Raw genomic sequence first — 22,536 nt, forward strand, 5'->3', positions numbered from 1 at the left:
GGAAACTACACCCCTCCTGTAACATAATAAGGGGTACAGTGAGGATTTACACCCCACAGGTGTCTGACAGATTTTTGGAACAGTGGTCCTTGAAAATGAAAAATTGAATTTTTCATTTGCACAGCCCACTGTTCCAAAGATCTGTTACACGCCAGTGGGGTGTAAATACTCACTGCACCCCTTATTAAATTCTGTGGGGGGTGTAGTTTCCAAAATAGGGTCACATGTGGGGGGGTCCACTGTTCTGGCACCACGGGGGACTTTGTAAATGCACATGGCCCCTGACTTCCATTCCAAAATTTTTTTTTCCAAAAGCTCAATGGCGCTCCTTCTCTTCTGAGCATTGTAGTGCGCCAGCAGAGCACTTGACGTCCACACATGGGGTATTTTCCTACTCAGAAGAAATGGGGTTACAAATTTTGGGGGTAATTTTCTCCTATTACCCCTTGTAAAAATGTAAAATTTGGGGAAAAACCAACATTTTAGTGAATTTTTTTTTTAAATTCATTTACACATCCAACTTTAACAAAAAGTCATCAAACACCTGTGAGGTGTTAAGGCTCAATGTACCCCTTGTTACATTCCTTGAGGGGTGTAGTTTCCAATATAGTATGCAATGTGTTTTTTTTTTTTTTTTGCTGTTCTGGCAGCATAGGGCTTCCTAAATGCGACATGCCCCCCAAAAACCATTTCAGCAAAATTTGCTTTCCAAAAGCCAAATGTGACTCCTTCTCTTCTGAGCATTGCAGTGCGCCAGCAGAGCACTTGACATCCACACATGGGATATTTCCATACTCAGAAGAGATGGGGTTACAAATTTTGGGGGGTACTTTCTCTTATTACCCCTTGTAAAAATTTAAAATTTGGGGGAAAACTAGCATTTTAGTGAAAAAAAAATCATTTACACATCCAAATTTAACGAAAAGTCGTCAAACACCTGTGGGGTGTTAAGGCTCACTGTACCCCTTGTTACATTCCATGAGGGGAGTAGTTTCCAAAATAGTATGCCATGTGTTTTTTTTTTTATGTTCTAGCACCATAGGGGCTTCTTAAATGTGACATGCCCCCAAAAACCATTTCAGAAAAACTCACTCTCCAAAATTCCATTGTCGCTCCTTCCCTTCTGAGCCCTCTACTGCGCCCGCCGAACACTTGACATACACATATGAGGTATTTCCTTACTCGAGAGAAATTGCGTTACACATTTTAGGAAGATTTCTCTCCTGTTACCCCTTGTAAAAATTAAAAAATTGGGTCTACAAGAACATGCCAATGTAAAAAAAATGAAGATTTTGAATTTTCTCCTTCAATTTGCTGCTATGCCTGTGAAACACCTAAAGGGTTAACAACCCATTTGAATGTCACTTTGAATACTTTGAGGGGTGCAGTTTTTATAATGGAGTAATTTATGGGGTATTTCTAATATGAAGGCCCTTCAAATCCACTTCAAAACTGATCTGGTCCCTGAAAAATTTCGATTTTGAAAATTTTGTGAAAAATTGGAAAATTGCTGCTATACTTTGAAGCCCTCTGATGTCCTCCACAAGTAAAAACATGTCAACTTTATGATGCAAACATAAAGTAGGCATATTGTATATGTGAATCAATGTATAATTTATTTGGAATATTCATTTTCCTTACAAGCAGAGAGCTTCAAATAAAATAAAAAAATTTCATCAAATTTTGGAATTTTTCACCAAGAAGTATTGACAACATTTTACCACTAACATAAAGTAAAATATGTCACGAACAAACTATCTCGGAATCAGAATGAAAGGTAAAAGCATCCCAGAGTTATTAATGCTTAAATTGACAGTGGTCAGATGTGCAAAAAATGGCCGGGTCGTACACTGAAAATTAGCTGGGTCCTTAAGGGGTTAATGGGGTACTCCACTGAAAACATCTTATCCCCTATCCAAAGGCCGGACCCCCACGACCTCCGGGTCAGTAGCGGTGGTGTCCGAAACACAGAAGCTTGCAGCTTCTGCTTTAGTGATGTCACGCCACACTCTTTCCATTCACGTCTATGGGAGAGGAAGTGAAGGCTAGTATATAGCCTCCTCCCATAGACGTGAATGGAGGGGGCGTGGCAGCTGACATCTCCAGTCATCGGGCACACTCCGTGTACAGAATGACAGGTGTGCTGCACCAGAGAAACTGCCAAGTAGAAAAAAACTGCCAAGTAGAAACCCAGCCTAATAATGTTGTTTGTATCACTATTTTTGTTGTTAAAAGAAAGGAATCCAAGCAAAAGTGGGATCAGTTAGTATTTTAGAGGACATTATCAAAGGGGTGTATTAGAGCATGACTCATTTTGACACAGTATACAAATGCTTTATATAGTAAGTGGAATTACGTATAATGTTATCACAGTACAGAAAAGAAACACATTTAGTGACAAAGTCAGCTTTTCTATATTTGTACACATGGGTATTTATCTATCTATACAACAGGAGAAATTTAGTGAAACTAGTATTAGAGATGACCGAACTTTTCAAAAATTTGATTCGGCCGATTCGCCGAATTTTCCGATAAAGTTCGTTTCGATCCGATTTTTTTTTTGCGGCGAATCTATATAAAAAAGGCTATTTCTAGCCTACATACAGCCTCTATAGGGGTATAGAACACTTTGCTGTGTTCTAAAACGCATATGGAGTGTGCTGGGTTAGTGAAATAATACTGCTATTCAGAATAACATGCAGATTACCGTCATCGCTTTTAGAATCACTGCCGCACAGCAGCACAATGACAGAGCCTGGTGGTGGCATCAGTGTCAGGAGACCATATAGTGACTGAATGACACAGCGTGGAGGTGTTGGCAGCATGAGGAGACCATATAGTGGCTGAATGGCACAGCGTGGAGGTGTTGGCAGCATGACACAGCTTGGATGAGGCTGAAGCATGAGGACACCATATAGTGGCTGAATGACACAGCGTGGAGGTGTTGGCAGCATGAGGAGACCATATAGTGGCTGAATGGCACAGCATGGAGGTGTTGGCAGCATGAGGACACCATATAGTGGCTGAATGACACAGCTTGGATGAGGCTGAAGCATGAGGACACCATATAGTGGCTGAATGACACAGCGTGGAGGTGTTGGCGGCATGAGGAGACCATATAGTGGCTGAATGGCACAGCGTGGAGGTGTTGGCAGCATGAGGACACCATATAGTGGCTGAATGACACAGCTTGGATGAGGCTGAAGCATGAGGACACCATATAGTGGCTGAATGACACAGCGTGGAGGTGTTGGCAGCATGAGGAGACAATATAGTGGCTGAATGGCACAGCGTGGAGGTGTTGGCAGCATGAGGACACCATATAGTGGCTGAATGGCACAGTGTGGAGGTGTTGGCAGCATGAGGACACCATATAGTGGCTGAATGACACAGCTTGGATGAGGCTGAAGCATGAGGACACCATATAGTGGCTGAATGACACAGTGTGGAGGTGTTGGCAGCATGAGGAGACCATATAGTGGCTGAATGGCACAGCGTGGAGGTGTTGGCAGCATGAGGACACCATATAGTGGCTGAATGACACAGCTTGGATGAGGTTGAAGCATGAGGACACCATATAGTGGCTGAATGACACAGTGTTGAGGTGTTGGCAGCATGAATGGACCATATAGTGGCTGAATGGCACAGCGTGGAGGTGTTGGCAGCATGAGGACACCATAAAGTGGCTGAATGACACAGCATGGACATGTTGTCAGCATGAGGAGACCATATAGTGGCTGCATTACACAGCATGGAGGTGTTGGCAGCATGAGGAGACCATATAGTGGATGAATGGCACAGCCCGGAGTTGCCATCAGCATGAGTAGGCACTAGGCCTTCACAATCCCTAAGATTAAAAAGATGAATTAAGAAATTTAAACCGAAGATTTTGGATAGCGTGTGCTACCTATGAGAACATTAGAAATTCCCAGACCCAGGCCCAACAGCGGCATCAGTAACCCATATATTGCCTGAATGACACAGCCTGGAGTTGGCTGATGCACGAGTTCACACCAGGGCTTCACAATGCCCCTCAAAAAACACCACAATTGTAGACATTTTTGAAAAAGATTTTGGATAGTGGGTGCTACCTGTGAGAAAATTTGAAATTACCAGGCCCAGGCCCCACAGCGGCATCAGTAACCCATATATTGCCTGAATGACACAGACTGGAGTTGGCTGATGCTCGAGTACACACCAGGGCTTCACAATCCCCCCCAAAAAACACCACAATTTTAGAAATTTTTTTAAAAGATTTTGGATAGCGGGTGCTACCCAGGCCCAGCAGTGCCATCATTTTTTTTATTTGAAATTTAAAACAACCTTTGCGTGTCCCGGACCCCAGCGTGTGGGTACGAAGGACCAAATCAAACAAGCCCCCACAGGGCTCATGTGGCTGTGAAATTTAGGCGCAACGTCTCCATTGCCCTGACCGGCCATTGTTTCCAAGACTTCTCGCCAAGGTAAACCATGTGAAGAACAGCGTGACACCGCTGTGACCTGCACACATGGTATGCTGAAGGGCCACTGAGACTTGTCCGGGCTGTGGAGGCTTAAGACACAGTGGATATGTGGAGGCGGAGTAGCACACTGTTGCAGGACCAACAGGCTGACAGAGTGTAGCAGGAAGCAGCATTGACTACACACCCGGGCTTCAGAATCCCAAAGAAAAAACAACCATTTTTAAAATTATTTTAAGAATATTTAGGACAGCGGGTGCTACCTATACATTGCCTGAATGACACAGCCTGAAGTTGGCTGATGTATGAGTACACACTAGGGCTTCACAATCCCTCCAAAAAAATACAACAATTGTAGAAATTTATGAAGAAGACTTTTGGATAGCAGTTGCTACCTATGAGAAAATTTGAAATTCCCAGACCCAGGCCTAGCAGCGGCATCAGTAAACCATATATTGCCTGAATGACACAGGCTGGAGTTGGCTGATGCATGAGTACGCACCAAAGCTTCACAAACCCTAATAAAAAAGACAAACATTTTTTACAAAAAATGTTAAGGAAAATTTAGGACAGCGAGTGCTCTATATATATTACCAGAATGACGCAGCCTGGGGTTGGCTGCAGCATTAGGGGAGACCATTGAAATGTGTGATTTTTTTATTTGACCGGCCATTTTTGGTTTTTGTACCTTTGTTTAAGAACAAGCGCATATCCAAGAGTCCAGAAGACTCTATAATGCAGGACGGTGGACCACCAAAAGAAATTCTTCTATAAAATAATTTTTTATGAAATAAAGAAGCAGAGTTCATCCCTCTGCGTATTTTTTTTGAAAATTTTACTTTAAAAAATCACAGGCAACAATCGTTCAATGGTGTAATGGTTATTATTGTGGAAAATTCAAGTTTATTACTGTGATAATTATCAGAAAATTTGAAAAAAACACTACCCAAGAGTGTTTAATAACCCCATACATTGCACCATAAATGTTGAAATTTAAATTAAGCATGTATGTATGTATTTCAAAAATCCTAAAATTAAAGGCCCAAGCCCAGAAGCCTCATGAAGTCAAGTAGTTCCTGAAAGACACCAGAACAGTCAGGAGTAGGCATCAGCAGTACCCAAGAGGCTTTAATAACCCCTTACATTGCACGATCACTCGCAAGATCAAGCAATAACAGGTGTGTTATGCCCTCAGATGTCCGGGGCTGCACGCGCGCTACACTGAACGGACCAGAGTGTGTCTATCTTTCACCGACAGGTGCGGGTAACCCGCTGAACCCTGTTCGCGATAGGGATCAGGGATGAACCCACAGCATAAGATACTTCTTTAGGAGAGGGAACAGCATAGGTCCTGCCAACTGAGGGTTGTGTCTGAGGAACCCACCAACTGTTGACTGGGGGTGTCAGATTTCACTTGTGATGATGTGGATGAGCGTGTTAACCAATCGACGACGGCAGATGGGTTGCTGGTGGAGACACGCCCGCTTGCTGATAACGAGAGCTCAGGCCTCTCGCTGCGACTCCTGCTGCCACTCGCCCCAAGTCTGCTGCCAACTCTGCCTGAAGTATTTAGGCCTCTGCCACTCCTCTGTGCACGTCCTGGCACTTCTCTGCCTGACATACTTAGTGCGTTTATGAGGGTATTGAAATACGCTATACTATTCTTTAAATAGTATTTGTCTAGAACAGCAGCAGGTGATTACTTATGACTGTCCTTTCACAGTATGTAGGCCCTTGACAGATTAACAGGTACTAGATGGTACAATACTTGGATGTACTTATGCGGTATGCACTGATGAGGGCAGTAATATGCCTAACTATACGCAGAAAAAAATCTGTATTTTTTGTAAAACACCAGCCGGTGGATACTATTGTTTGGACTTTGACGGTATGGAGCACCTTGACAGCTTAACAGGTACTAAATGGTACAATACTTGGATGTACCTATGCGGTATGCACTGATGAGGGCAGTAATATGCCTAACTATACGCAGAAAAAAATCAGTATTTTTGTAAAACACCAGCCGGTGGATACTATTGTTTGGACTTTGACAGTATGGAGCACCTTGACAGCTTAACAGGTACTAAATGGTACAATACTTGGATGTACTTATGCGGTATGCATTGATGAGGGCAGTAATATGCGTAACTATACGCAGAAAAAACTCTGTATTTTTGAAAACACCAGCCGGTGGATACTATTGTTTGGACTTTGACGGTATGGAGCACCTTGACAGCTTAACAGGTACTAAATGGTACAATACTTGGATGTACCTATGCGGTATGCACTGATGATGGCAGTAATATGCCTAACTATACGCAGAAAAAAATCAGTATTTTTGTAAAACACCAGCCGGTGGATACTATTGTTTGGACTTTGACAGTATGGAGCACCTTGACAGCTTAACAGGTACTAAATGGTACAATACTTGGATGTACCTATGCGGTATGCACTGATGAGGGCAGTAATATGCCTAACTATACGCAGAAAAAAATCTGTATTTTTGTAAAACACCAGCCGGTGGATACTATTGTTTGGACTTTGACGGTATGGAGCACCTTGACAGCTTAACAGGTACTAAATGGTACAAAACTTGGATGTACCTATGCGGTATGCACTGATGAGGGCAGTAATATGCGTAACTATACGCAGAAAAAACTCTGTATTTTTGTAAAACACCAGCCGGTGGATACTATTGTTTGGACTTTGACGGTATGGAGCACCTTGACAGCTTAACAGTTACTATATGGTACAATACTTGGATGTACCTATGCAGTATGCATTGATGAGGGCAGTAATATGCGTAACTAAATGCAGGAAAAAAACTCTGTATTTTTGTAAAACACCAGCCGGTGAATACTATTGTTTGGACTTTGACGGTTTGGAGCACCTTAACAGATTAACAGGTAGTAAATGGTACAATACTTGGATTTACCAATGCGGTATGCACTGATGAGGGCAGTAATATGCTTAACTATACGCAGAAAAAAATCTGTATCTTTGTAAAACACCAGCCGGTGGATACTATTGTTTGGACTTTGACGGCATGGAGCACCTTGACAGCTTAACAGGTACTAAATGATACAATACTTGGATGTACGTATGCAGTATGCACTGATGAGGGCAGTAATATGGCTAACTATTAGCAGAAAAAAATCTGTATTTTTATAAAACACCAGCCGGTGAATACTATTGTTTGGACTTTGACGGTTTGGAGCACCTTGACAGATTAACAGGTAGTAAATGGTACAATACTTGGATGTACCTATGCGGTATGCACTGATGAGGGCAGGAATATGTGTAACTATAAGCAGAAGAAACTATTTAAGAAAAAAGACAGCTGGTGAATACTATTGTTTGGACTTGCACAATATGTAGCCCCTTGACAGATTAACAGGTGCAAAATGGTACAAATGCACTACAGTCCACTGAACAATCACGTATTTCTGAACAGCAGCAGGATCCAACAGTGCAGCACCACACAAAAAAAATCCAGGGATTAAACCCTAAATTGCACCCTGTCACACAATTCTAAGCAGCAGAAGATTTGTGGAGCAAAAAAAAATAAACTCAATTGGTCTGAAAAATGAGGAGATAAGATGCTTCAGAAAGTTCAGGCAGCTTGGAGATTTGTATGAGGCAGCTGACAGCTATCTGCCCCTCTCGGCTGCAATGCTCAATAACGTGAATAGGAGGTTTAGCTATCAATGATCCTTCTCAGTGTAACAGCACAGCACTCTGCACTCCTGCCTTTCCCTAATGCTGATGTGACTAGCAGTTGCAGTGTAACGCTGTGGTATGAGCTATTCACACACACACAGTCCCGTCCTCTCCATCTGAGTGCAGAGATGAAATGAAGAGAGGCAAGATGGCCGCCGATTATATAGGGGCTGTGACATCACATCGGTCAGTGAACACTGATAGGCTGCATCTCACATGTGATTCAGGGTCAGCCCACCTACCTTCATTCCCGCCGCTGTTTCCAGCCCTCCCATAATCCCCTGCCCCATGTACTCACACGTGGATCCGCCATCTTAGGTCTCCAATAGCCTGGAACGCTGTAAAATGGAGTTTAATGAAGCGATTCGCGCAATCGAATCGCGGCGATATTCGCATTCGTTGCAAATCGAATTTTTCATGAAATTCGTAACGAATTCGGGTTTGTCAACTTCGATTCGCTCTCTAACTAGTATCAATATAGCCTAGTAGCGTATTGCATGAGGGTACTACTACCAATGGTTTTATATTATTATAGTTGTCATTGGGAGTAGAGTTTTCACCATAGAAACCTGTTCATACTATACAACTTTAAAAAGAATAAATGTTATGGAAAATATAGTAAAATTGCAGTAAAGATAAAGTGAAGGAGAAGTCCATAGAATTTTTCTAAGACCATTTGGAATTCCAAAGGATACCTATCTTTTCAACAAACCTCTAACATGTGACATATCTAAGTTTTGTTCAGTGAAGGTCTGGGTATTAAAACCCCCAATTCATTACTAAAAAGAAGGAGCAGAAGAGCTCAGCTGAGCTGTGTTTTTGTTCATTTTTGATCGCTCACTTCAGAAAGCTGAGCATGCATAAAGACATTTAAAAGATGCCGTAGACTTTCTACAAAAGCATACACATCCAACTGCACTCTTTGAGGACAGCTGAGCAGCAATAATCAATGAAGTGTCACAGACTCACAGCACTCAGCAGAGCACTTCTGCCCTATCCTTCTAGGAATCGGTGGGGGTCTCAAAACACGGACCTTCACTGATCAAAACTTCTGACATGTCATCATAACATGTCATAAATTTGTGAAATAAGTATCCTTTAATATTCCAAATGCTATAGACTTCTTCACTTTATCTTCACAACAATTGTAATATATCGTCCACACCATTTATTATTTTTTTATAAAAAAAACTATAGTACAGTAGCAAAAGGTTCATAGGGTAAAAACTCCACATTTACTGACAACTATGATAACATAAAACCACTGGTAGTGGGAAACAGATTGTAGCAATGGGGACATTTGACCTGTCTTGCAAAAAGAAGTAGATATTTAAATGTCATTGGGACAGGGAATACTGCTTTTAAATCACCTATTCAAGGCTCCTTGTGACCCTGGATGTACTAAGCCTTTTTGCTGCCTCAGGCAGGCAGTGAAAGGTCGAATTTCCCACCAGAAAAAAAATCACTTTAACCCCTTAAGGACCAGGCCCATTTTGGCCTTAAGGACCAGACCATTTTTATTTTTGCATTTTCATTTTTTCCTCCTCGCATTCTAAAAATCCTAATTCCACAGACCCATATTGTTTTTTGCATCACCAATTGTACTTTGTAATGACATCACTTATTTTACCATAAAATGTACGGCGCAACCAAACAAATATTAATTATGTGGGAAACTGAAAAGAAAACCGCAATTTAGCAAATTATGGAAGGTTTTGTTTTCACGCTGTACACTTTCCGGTAAAAATTAGATGTTTTCTTTATTCTGTGGGTCAATATGTTTAAAATGATACCCATGTTATAAGATTTTCTATAATTGTACCGCTTAAAAAAAATCTCAAACCATTTTCACAAAATTAGTATGTTTGAAATTGCCCTATTTTGACCACCTATTACTTTCCAATTTTTCCGTATATGGGGCGATATTAGGGCTCATTTTTTGTGCCATGATCTGTAGTTTTTATTGGTACCACATCTGCTTAGGTTTTACTTTTTATAAATTTTTTATAAATTTTTTTGGGAATAAAATGTGACAAAATAGCAGCAATTTTGGGCTTTTTTAATTTTTTTACATTTAATCCGTTCACCGTACAGGATAATTAACAATATATTTTAATATTTCAGACTTTTATGCACGTGGCGATACCAAATATGTGTATTAAGAATTTTTTTGTATGCTTTTTTGGGGGTAAAATGGGAAAAACTGATGTTTTACTTTTTTATTGGGGGAGAGGGTTTTTTAATTTTTTTTTACTTTTCTGTTTAACCTTTTTTTTTTACACTTTTTATGTCCCCATAAGTGAATATTCATAGCAATTAGTTGATTGCTAATACTGTTCAGTGCTATGTATAGGACCTAGCACTGATCAGTTTTATCAGGGATCTTCTGCTCTGGTCTGCTAGATCTCAATTAGGAAATTTACATTTTATATTTATCACTTGCATGGCCACCATTGGCACCTGTGATCACAGGGTGCCAGTCAGTAAATCTGTAGCAAATCACAAAATAAAAAATGGAAGCGGGATTAACTGATAAGAAAAAATAATGAGTTACAGTTGGGCATTCTAATGGAATACTGGTGTACTGGTATTATGCCGTTTACATAATATTGATAATATGGATTGTGTCTTATGTAATACATCTCAATAGGAAATAAAGTGGAAAAGATGCTTTTAAAAACTAGAATATGACTGTATTATCTGTCATTATATAGTGGGTTTTAGAGTATTTGTTATTCATATGTTCCATCATTTATAAGATAATGGTGTAGAATAAGAAAAGGTTTTTGTACAATGCATTATAATGTTATTGTTCTACATGATGTGTATGATCTAAAAATCATTGCTGGTTGGTTAGGAGACACTTTCTAAATTCATTCCTGGGTCTATACATACCAGGTACATTATTCTTATAATTAGCAATAGATAGCGTCAGCTACTCCATCTATTGCTGTTTTTATTGAAACTAAGTGCGCTCATACAGGTTTTCCAGTACCATTCACATTTCCAGGTACTGTAGCTCGGCGGTTATTCGACAAGCTCAAGGAATGTAAATCTATACCTAATAAGTCAAGTATATGCTTGACTTATATGCTGCTACATTACTTTACCTCAAGACTAAAGTTCAGGCGACATAAGAGTTCTCGCCGAACATCTTTGTATAATTAAAGCAGCAGATCATTAAAACAGCATTCTGCGCAGCTCCTGTCACAGCAACAAACCAATACCTTATACTTAAACAGCGCACAAAGGCAGTTTCCAATAAAATGTGAAATGTGAAATTATGTATTCATTAAAGTGCCGTGGTTACAGGGTGGAGAAGATGGCCCTATGTAATATTTACACACAGGTCCCTCTTTGTGTGTGCGCGTGAATGTGGGTGTGTTAGGGTAAAATATGTTTTAATATCCAGAGGCACGTAAGCCGGGCTTAAATATTTATAAAACCGTTCAGAAGGAAGCTTGGGAGTTTTATATCTCTACATTGTGTGTGCAGACAATCAAGCTTAATATGGTTAAAGAGTGATATATCATTGTAAAGATGCTTCGCAGCTTGCAGTCCCAAGTGAGCAATATAAAAATGTTGTCTACCTAAGCAAGCACGGAGAGATGTTGCTTTTTTAACCCTTTCGCCAAGAGGAGAGTCAGCCTGTCTGTCTGGCACCTCAGAGGTTAACCAAGAGGCAGAAATAAAGAGAAGACATGGCTTTAAAAAAATGCAGATATCCCTATAAATTTTTGTGTGTAAAAGTGTTGGAAATGGAGCATTAAACATGGTGTATTTATCTCCAGGGCATCTGGGAGAATGAAAGATACTGATTTAATATTTCATAACAGTAATGTGATGCTTGCTTTTGCTGCTGTATAATTAACTTTCTTAAAAGACTTGTGTGCTGTGTCATTTTTTTTTTTCCTTTACATGGAATGAGAGAAGTCAGCAAAAGTTGTTTGAAAAGAGACCAGTTCCAGCACAATGTCTTAAAATGAGCCTGATAGATAGTTGGAAATCTTTAAGGAGTCAGTGATAATAATGGTTTGTGTCGGTGTCAGACGGCATTTTATGCATGTTATAATTATGCTCTCCACCATTAGCCCATAAGGTGGCAGAATAACTAGGCAATTTATGGGGCACTGGGGTTGAAAATCGATATGCATAATTAAATGGCAACATACTGAAGAGCAACAAGAGTCAGTAAACCACAGACAACAAGAATGCAATAAAGATATAGCAAGAACTGCAGATGTATGAAGAGGAGAGAAATTAGGAGTATGTATGTGTTATTAAGGTGAGGAAGGTGGTTTGGAAGCAATTATTAAATAATAATTAATACATAAATAATTAATAAATATTAAATAATCATACACTTTATCCTAACAGTTATTGTGATGAACTTAAGGACCAAGAGGTGGCGTCCTGTGCAGACTGTACATAGTTCCCTTTACTGATCAGGAACTCTCTGCCTGATCATAGAGATTACTTCAATTCAATCAGTGCTGCGCAGTCTCCTTTGACCCTGTCCTGCATTGATTGGTATGGTCAGAGCAGGACATGAAGGGAAAGCTGAACAGAGTGAAAACCTTAAGCAGCTTTGTGTCAGAAACCCCACTGGAACCTGAGGAGGTGAATAAACTATTGGATGCTGGAAATTATCTAATTCACTACCCAAGATCAGCTGGGAAGCTAGCAATAATTGTTCCTTAATTCTAGACCCCAAGACCTCCCAGAAAGCTGTTATAAACTCCTTTTCTAGACCACTAAGGATGTTGAAATTAGTCCTTTCACTACCCTAGACCACCAGAGATGCAATGTCCTATTATCAACTAGTCAGGACTTTCTGTATGCTTCTGAAACATGCAGCCTTAAGGGAGTCCAGCCGAAAATACAGGGATGAATTTCCTGTTAAGAAGAGTTTTACCAAAGAGGCAGGGCTAAATCTTCAAATGGAGACAACACAAGGAGGAGATCCTCTCTCCCTATGAGTGGGGTGATGTGTGGAGGTTTATGTTTGGGGGGGAGGGTTGTTGTATTTTGCATGTTTACCCTGTTAACTTAAATATCTAAAAAAAAGTTCCTACTGCCAAGAATCTACTGATACTTATGTTTCGTGCAACTAGGCAGCAACACAATGTGAACAGTACAATGTTTTATGTCATGTCTTTTCATTGTTGTTCTACGGAAGAAAATTTCCCTAATATAACATTTTACAGGTGCCATATTTTGGCTCCTTACAACTCCAGTTTGCCCAGAGCTATAATAGCAGTACGTGCATGAGGCCTCACTTTGGAGTGCTGTGACTCCTCTTCTTGTAATACTTGATGTGCCCATGTTATGCTGCGAAAAGGTTTTAAGAGACCCATCAAAGACATTAACAGCTTAACCGATGTCACAAGCTGAGTGTAGATCTGTAAAAGGCTGAATGAGGGATATCGCTTGTGCCAGCTCTGTGCCTTTGGAGCTTTGCTGGCAAGTGACAGAGGGCCTGGCTTACCTTGAGAGTTAGCTTGCAAGACCCCAATGCTGTCATCAAACTGCATGGATTTGATGTTGAGAGATGCCAAGATACATTCCTTGTCCTGAAGTGAAGTATCATCAATATTGTTCTGATTGGCTGACAGAATAACGCACATGTCACACAGGTTAATGTTGACAGCCCTTAGATCAGCTCGACTTAATGGCGTACCCTAAAGGTAAAAAGAAAAAAAGAGGAGGGAGAGAAGTAAGAAAGGAGCAGTTAGAAAGGGATATCAAGGGAAAGCTGCAGCAAAAGAAGAAAATAAGCAAAATAAAAATAAATGTGACATGTAACATTTTTCTAATAACCTTTTTAGTTAATGATACAAAATAAAAAAAAGGCAAAGTAGGAAACTAAAAGCAGCAAATGATTTAACACGACAATGTCACCTTTCTTCAAACAAATGTACATGTGTGACCATTGGAGAGTGTACCAGGGCTGTCTGCAGGGCGTTTGCTTCAGCTAGCTGAACTAGATGTGTAAGCTCTTCATGACATTGAAACAGTGATGAATGAGAGGTCTGTATTATAATGTAGTGTCTTTACATTAGGAGATTCTTAGAAAATAATATTATTCAGGAAAGACCATAGTCACATTTTATCCTGCAATGTTTCCAATTAATTGTAGTTTGCATTTTATAGTCCACACAAAGTATTTAAAATCGCAATTATATCCTGCTGAGGCTAAGCAAAGTATAAAAAGACAAAACCCTATACTTAGAGGGGTATTTTTTTAAACTTCTTAATATCAGGCCCCTGCAAAGTTATGTAGTTATTACAATTACATGTTTTACCACCCAGGGCTGGACCGTCCATTTCTTTTAAATTCCTATAGTCCCCCAGGTCCAGCATTCCTGTTCAGTATGGATGACTGCCATCTGGGGATCCTGTTAAGCTTGAGACAACAGCTGATCACAGGTGACTTGGCTTCTCCTTGTCTTCCATGACAAGCCAGTACCCTGATGACATGTGCGGTACCATACCTGCGTCACTTGATCTCAACAGCCTGCAGAATGCGGGGACACATTAAACGCAGGCATAGTGGGACATCCAGGTAGACCGCACATGTCATCAGGGGACTGGATTTTCAGTGAAGACAAGAAGAAGCCAAACCTCCTGAGTTCAGCTGTTGTCTCAAGCTGAATAGCATCCCAGGGAAGGCTCTAGACACAGTCATCCTTAATGAAGAGAAATGCTGAACCTGGGGACTATAGAAATAGAAAAAAGTGGACCATCCACCCCTTTGCAGCAGAGGCACGATACTTAGAAGTTAAAAAACCTGGAATACCCCTTTAAGTAGCCTCAATTTCTCGCTGGGCCCCTGCAGCTCCCATCTGGCTCCGTCTGGTCCCCTGATCTTCTGTGTTTTTCCTGCTTCTGAGACAAGCTCTGCAGCTAGTGATTGGTTTAGCCAGCAGGTCCTGCTCCAAGTGATCGTCTCAGAAGCAGGAAGAAGAAAGAGGATCTAGAGACCAGACAAAACCGAACATGGGAAGTAGAGTTTTTTTTTTTTTTCTACTTGTTCCTGGCCCAGCAGAATATGAATTTTTGCAAAAGGACAGATTACCCCTTTAAAGAGTATGTGCGCTTTTGCAGCTGCACATTGACATTTCTCTCTAACTTACAGGCAGAATGGAAACCTTTGGAAAGTTGTGCAATGTTTCCCACTCCCTCTTTAGATATTCCAGGGAGCCCACAAATACTATCGGCTTAAGTTCATGGTAGTGGAAGTTGCTGGCTCTGAGTGGCATCACCAAATTCCGAAGCCCAATGAGTGCAGATGTGACATCTCCAAAAATACAGACAACTACATGGCCGCTTAGAACTGTCATTGCTGCTTCACTGCGAGTCTGTAGTGGATGACAGAATAAACCATTAATTTGTTAACATTGTAAATACATGAAAATAATAATACAAATTTCTGTAGTGTTTAAGAAGTACCATGAAAAAAAATAAGATTACACATGAAAAGTTAATGTCCAAGCAATATATTTTATGATAACAAAAATTAAAAGATAAAAAATAACTAATCCATTTGAAAAGGTATTCCTGTTGCCTTGTGTATTTTTTTTTTATAGGTCACTAAAGTACATGTTGACTTTGTTATCCCACATATACCGTAATTAACAGCTAAACCATCCGTATGTAAAGCCGGCACTGTACAGGGGCTCATGGTCCCAATGGGTGTGCTACATCCCAAAAGCTAGACTCCATACCTAATAGACAGGCCTCCAAAGGTAGAGGAGGCACATCCAAAAGCTAGATGGGTGAATAAAATCAATGGTTTCACACTTTTGGAGTGTTGCCTCTCTATCTTTGGAAGCGTAATTTATGTAAAGTGCGATTTTGGTTACTGTTGCCTCTTTGCTCCCAACTAATCAATCATTTGAAAAGCAGCTTAAATCCATTGTGAGAAAGACTAAATCACTGGGAGATCAGTTCACAGTTTCCAATATAAGACTATAAAGAGTGGAGGGGAGGGGTAGTGGCTTCAGAGAAAGAATCAGGGAGACATATGAAGAGGCCCCCAAAAGTTTGTAGTGTTATTGTAACAGGCAATGGGTGTGGATCTGCTGTGCTACTGAATTGGTTTGGCTTTGGGCCACACATGGGACTAGAGTCTAAGTACCTTCATGATTTTCACCCCTTCTTGGTTGCTATAGCTGGACTTCTGCTGCTAGAGGGTACCAAGCTGCTCCACAATCATGGTCCCAGAGTGATTAGCACTAACCAATAGGATCAGAAGGTACCAGTGTGTAGCACCAGTCAGACAGAAAAGTGTAATTAGTGGCCCAAATGGTACCAAGGGATGATGTAGAGACGTAGTTAAATATAAAATGTTGCCCAAAATGTTCTCTATACTACTTCTGATCCTGGGGGTGTGCTAATAAGATATAAAGTGGCATGATATCCTTTCCTGTATGTGCGCATGTATTGGAGAAATCATAGCATCTGGTCTCTTCCCACGAGTTCAGGGACAACAATGAATTAGAGATAGAGCCTGAAGAGGAGTAACTATAAATACTACATATACAAGGTATATAATACATAGCCAGAAACAGGGCTAATCCTCATGTGCACATATAACTGCTTATCCTAAAAAGTTACCTAAAACAAAAGGTATGCTTTGTCCACTGTTTGGTCCCTAGACCACAGCCAGTTTCAAAAACTCATGCTCAGTGGTTTTGGTTTGTTCTAAAACTTTCTCTGTACCATTTTATTTAACCATCAAGTTATTAAAATATCACATTTAAAATTTAGCATTCATAAAACTATATTCAGTAGTGTATGCAATGCACTTACCAATAAAACTTTCTCCATTTCCTTAGCTGGGCACCAATGGAACATGCCAGTGGAGTCATATTTTTTTACACTGCTGGAGTCCATGTTGTCTATTTGATCATTCCCAGCCATAAGTAAGGGATCGTGCCTACTGAAGTAAAATAAGAAAACACCTCAGGGATAGTGTCTACTAAGATTAAGAAAAAAATACATTTTATAACAGAAAAATAGAAAAACAATATGAATTTCTTCTAGATATTAACAAACAAGGTAAAATTTAGCCAGGTCCGGGTGTATTCACATAAACAAAACCCTACCATACATGAGAGGTATATACTTTTCCAGTGGTCAAGGTTTATGCTAAACCAGAGCTTGGTACAAATTCTGTAAAATCTGCATTCCCATTTTCCCCGCACTAACAACTAAGGGATTCATCACAGCTTGAGAAACACTAGATTATAGTGTTTACCTAATTTAAAGGTCATCTCCATCATGTATTCAACTCTCATCAGAAGTTTAAAGTGTGAATGCAGAGCTGCTCTCCTGCTCTATCTGAGGAGAGACACAGCTGACACTAGGCGGTGCAGTTGCTGAGGCAACAGTACTACACACAGCGAGTTCTGTGCATGAGCTCCTTTTTGATGAATGGTACTTATCCACGGAACTTGCTGCGTGTTGCAAAGTTGCCTCGGCAACTGTACTGCCCAGCATCAGCTGTGTCTCTCCACGCCAATCTGTGCAGAATAGGCAAGAGAGCAGCTCTGAAATTAAACTATAAATCTGGTGGACTAAGAAAGTGCTAATAAATCAGGTGTAAATATTGCCAAAGCTTGGTGTGTTGTATGGTTGCCTCTGCAAACATAACTTTTGATCTCAAGCCATCAGACTCTGGTACCAATAAACAATTGTCACTATACAAGAAGAATGTACAGGTGACATACCTGCTCATCCTTCTTTTCAATGGTGCTGTCACAGTTTTCTTTGTATGTATAGAAAATGGCCACCAGAATGGCCACCACTAAATTATACACAGTGTGCTTCGCTATTCTGGGAAACTTCCCCTGGCTCTCAGACAATCAATCCCTGATGGTGGGGGGGGGGGGGGGGGGGGAGGAATCTCAGTCTAGCGCAGCACACTGTGCATAGGAAACATAGAGGATTGTCGACAGAAATAGACCACCTAACCACCATCTAGTCCGAGCCTATATTATTTCCTGTATTGTTTTGTTAGGATAGATATATGTTTACTCCAGGCATGTTTCAGTTCAGTTACTGACAACAAACCCACTACATCTGCTGGAAGTTTGTTCCAAGCATCTACTACTTTTTTCAGTAAAACAATATTTTCACACTTTGCTTTTGATCTTTTCCCTACCCAACCTCAAATTGTGCCCCTTGTTCTAGTGTTCCGTTCTTATTAAATACACTTCCCATCTGAACCTTACTTAAAGGTTTCTATCATGCCCCCTCTTTCCTTTTTAACTCCAGACTATAAAAATTTAGTTCTTTAAGTCTTTCTTGAGAAATTTTATGCTTAAGATTTTCCTCCATTTTTGTAGTCCGTCTATGGACTTTTTTTTATTTTATTTTATGCAACATGGAGATGGGATTGGTAATGGGACCAAGATCAAAAAGGAAGGAAGACATTCGGTATATCAAGTATACATTCTGCATTTATAGTCAACTTCTGTGAACAAGAAGGGTCACTATAAACTTCTGAGGGAGACGAGAATGCTAACAACTTTGGAGTTGCCCAAAGTGCATGCTCATCTAAGAGGGCAAAACCATTCTGTGGACCGCCGTTCCTTTAAAATCCCATTGTTTTATGGTTTAGACATTGGCCTATTTCTCTGAGTTTCAGGGTGAAGAAGCTTTATAGTTAATTGCAGTGTGTACAACACTTGTCTTTGCTTACACTGGAACATGTTCCTTTTCCAAGGGTGGGAATTCTAAGCTGCTTTCTTAAGTTGCTGCTGAGTGTTTCTCAGCTCCTTTCTGTCTCTCAATATCAAAGAGCTGCTATTAGGATCTGCAATGAAGTAGAAGCGATGTGAATTTAGTCACCGGTGCTGCCTGTTTGGCATGAGGATAGAAAGTCAATTATTTGCTTTCACAGCGGACACTTTCTGACGCTCTGCCCCGCACAGTAAAAGCTTTAACAGGCTGGGCTTTTAATATTTTAGCAAATTGCCCAATCGGGTTTGGTTTTACGCAACTGACGGCCTTTAAAGATTCAACAGAGTGTCGCTTTAGAGTGGGATGTCTATGCCCCCCTTCTTCATCCGTCACAGAGAATACAAGACATTAATGCTAGACTACAGAGAGTGGCTTCTGATGACAATCACATTTGCACTGGAAAAAAAAAGAAAACAATAGCTCTCTTTTCAATGCTATAGAAGAAATGAGACAAGGTAAATCTACTTTAACCCTGTATTTTCTTAATGACTAAATAAATAATGAAAATAATACAATATACCAATATATAATATCAGGTATAGTAATAATCTAGTAAAATAAAAAAATATTGCAGCTCTATTGACCATTACTTATGTGTACTATTTTGATGTTGAACTATTTGCAAAGACACATTTAAAGGGGTACTCTGGTGCTTAGACATCTTATCCCCTATCCAAAGGATAGAGGATAAGATGCCTGATCGCGGGAGTCCCACCGCTGGGGACCCCCGGGATCTTGCACGTGGCACCCCGTTTGTAATCAGTCCCCGGAGCGTGTTCGCTTCGGGTCTGATTACCGGCGACCACACGGCCGGCAGCGTGTGACGTCACGCTCCGCCCCTCAATGCAAGCCTACGGGAGGGGGCAGTAATAAAGAGGACATGGCTGGACTTAACCGGGCTCTAGGCATGCTGTGAAAAGGCCACTGGGCTTTTAAACCCATTTACATATTTACAAAATGGCTTACATCTTGGCACTGAAAAAAGGACCGTGTAGATAAAAAAAAAGTATGCCTGGAATCATGATAGCTATGTGCTTATTTGCACCTATGTTTTTCTGCTGATAGATTTGCTTAATCTCATAGACTTGTGCCAGCATGCTTTATGCACTAAGAACACAGAGACAATGAAAATGTCTCCAGTCTCCACCTGCCTCTGGAGGATCCATGGAGCATTCCTGCAGACATGGGTCGGGTGCAATGCTCTGCAGTCTGCACATACCGCCATGTGTATAGGAGTGCTATATAAAAAGAGTAAAGTAAAAAAAATAATTTAAATTAACTGCTCCCCCCATAAAAATTAGATCCCCTTTTCCTATTGCTATACAAAAACAGTAAAATATATATATATTTTTTTACATATTTGATACTGCCGCATGGCTAACCGTCTGAACGATTAACATATAAGTGAATAATTAACATTTTATTTTAATAGTTCAGACAGTTACCCATGTGGCAGTATCAAATTTACGCTGGTTTCTGTACAGGATCAGTAATAATGATCCTGTACAGCAACCGGCGTGAACGTTAAAGAAAAAAAATAATCCAGCAAAGTTGCTATTGGGTCACATCACATGGTAGAAACTTTTAAAATGGCCATTGTACATAATTTTTCAAGTAGTGTCAGCTGAACCCCTTTTTTTGGCATTTTTCCGATTAATCGAAGAAATAATCAACAACTAATCGATTATTAAAATAATCGTTAGCTGCAGCCCTATTTGATTGTGTACATTGTTTCCTAGTTATTACAATTCTGGCATAAAAAAAACATGCATGATAAAAAAAAAGTAATGATTCAGAAACGCGGCAGATGCCAGTAGTTGGAACAGTCGATCTCTCCAGAGATGAATGATGCTGGCATAGACTGCTTGAAACACCACCCCATAGTGTTAACTAAATTTAGATGAAACCTGAAACACTTCTTTAAACTGTAAGAGCAAAGCAAAGAGAAAGAAGTGCCAGAAGGCAACCCAAAAAGCCTTCCTGAAGGACAGAGAGCCTGCAGCTAAACCACAAATCTCACTTGGAAGAGAAAAGCGCACAGCGACCTGCATAATAAAAAGAGATCTGTGTAATATCAAAACACATCCTGTCTCTGGCATGGCATTCCTCCTCTGGTCTTATTGAAGCCTTTCAAATACGCATGAAAAAGTCGTACTACAAGCGCACCTCATTCTGCTTTTAACGTTGGGCAGGACAATATGGAAGCAAAGGAGAAAGCCTGTAAAATATTTATCAGCCATATAAGTAAAAGCAACTAAATGTATACACCTCAGGTCATATAATTATAGAAAAAGAAGTTAGCTAATACTCTTGTTACTTTGAATGTCTGTATTTGCCTATGCAAGCACTTTATTTGCCGATGTAGGTTATCCTTGTTAACATTTTAGATTTCGGGCTAATTTTTCATTTAATTGACCTGCTCAGTATATAATTTCCTCCTATAATGAGTCCAGACTAGTAGAAAAGTTACTTTTTTTTTTTTTTTATAAAAATATATTTAGGACACTACCTGCATCAGGTAATGGAGAATGTGCCAGTTAAAATGTAACTTTTAATATATGTTACAGGCTAAAAGACAAAAAAGGCCACAAACATAAATGTTTCCCAAGGCAAAAGTGCAGTTAAAAAATACTGTATAACTTTCAGTAACACATACAACAATGTTATACAGGTTAATAAAGTAGTCAGACCTTAGTTGGGACAAAGCCCCTGATATTGCCCCTGTACCCTGTGTATCAGGGACCATTTTAACATACTGGAAAAACGTGGCTAAGAACATCCCCTTCCACTGCATTTCCCTGGACAAAGTTTTGCAGTTCATTAGGGAAGAAAAAGAAAGGACACAACTACAATCTGTAACGGAGCAAAGGTCAGATACACGGCAGGGCAAGACACAAATTAATGCTTTCTCTAAGACAATGAAGGCACAAAGATCCGGCAAGACAATAGAGGAAGTGCTGACACTTATAATTTCACAAATTAGCAAGAACCAATTAAGGGCGTACTGGCCCTTAAAATTTCTGAGAGCCGGCGTGCGCACTCAGGGAAGCGGACATGCGCACACCAGCAGACAGAGGGAGCAGGAGCGTGGCAAGGTAAGTTACAGGCCGGCGTACGCCTGCATCCGCTTCCCGACATGCGGACAGCCGGACAGGGGCGTCACGGCACCGGGGGACAGAACAGGTGCAATCTTCACAATCTTCACTATAAACCACATGCCACCAGGGCAATGGTGCCCCAAACAAAAAACTTACAATTATGTCTCATTGCATCACCTTAATAAAAATAAAATAACTGTCTCAGTAAATAATAAATGAAACCAAAGGCTCAGATAGATCCTCTAACAGCTCCATCATTACCGGCAATATGGCCATCACAGTCAAGGAACAGATGATTAGACTAATCATGGGAGCCATGGCAAATTTCCTCTGGCTTCACCCATAGACACTATTAAATGACCGTCCCAAATTGATGATTTCTGCTGTCTGTCCTATTTAATTGACCACCATAGCCACCCACAACTGGGTTCATGAGTTATATCACATGTTACATCCACCGGAGTTCCCCTTTAATGTAGTATATCAAGATATAGACAACTTTATCCACT

At 40.4% G+C, this 22,536-nt stretch overlaps 1 protein-coding gene across 29 annotated transcripts in view; it reads right to left on the reverse strand.

Moving 5' to 3' along the window:
• The window catches only part of KCNMA1 (potassium calcium-activated channel subfamily M alpha 1), a 550,733-nt gene that overhangs the window by 64,874 nt on the left and 463,323 nt on the right, over positions 1–22,536 (reverse strand). For all 29 annotated transcript variants that reach the window (XM_056531312.1, XM_056531315.1, XM_056531323.1 and 26 more), the window contains 3 exons: positions 16,995–17,124; positions 15,317–15,541; positions 13,669–13,861 (listed from right to left, as the gene is read on the reverse strand). In XM_056531312.1, coding sequence (XP_056387287.1) covers positions 13,669–13,861; positions 15,317–15,541; positions 16,995–17,124 — 548 coding nt within the window. The remainder of the gene's footprint in view (positions 1–13,668; positions 13,862–15,316; positions 15,542–16,994; positions 17,125–22,536) is intronic.

Source organism: Hyla sarda, chromosome 7 (assembly GCF_029499605.1).
Source record: "Hyla sarda isolate aHylSar1 chromosome 7, aHylSar1.hap1, whole genome shotgun sequence".
NCBI lineage: Eukaryota > Metazoa > Chordata > Amphibia > Anura > Hylidae > Hyla > Hyla sarda.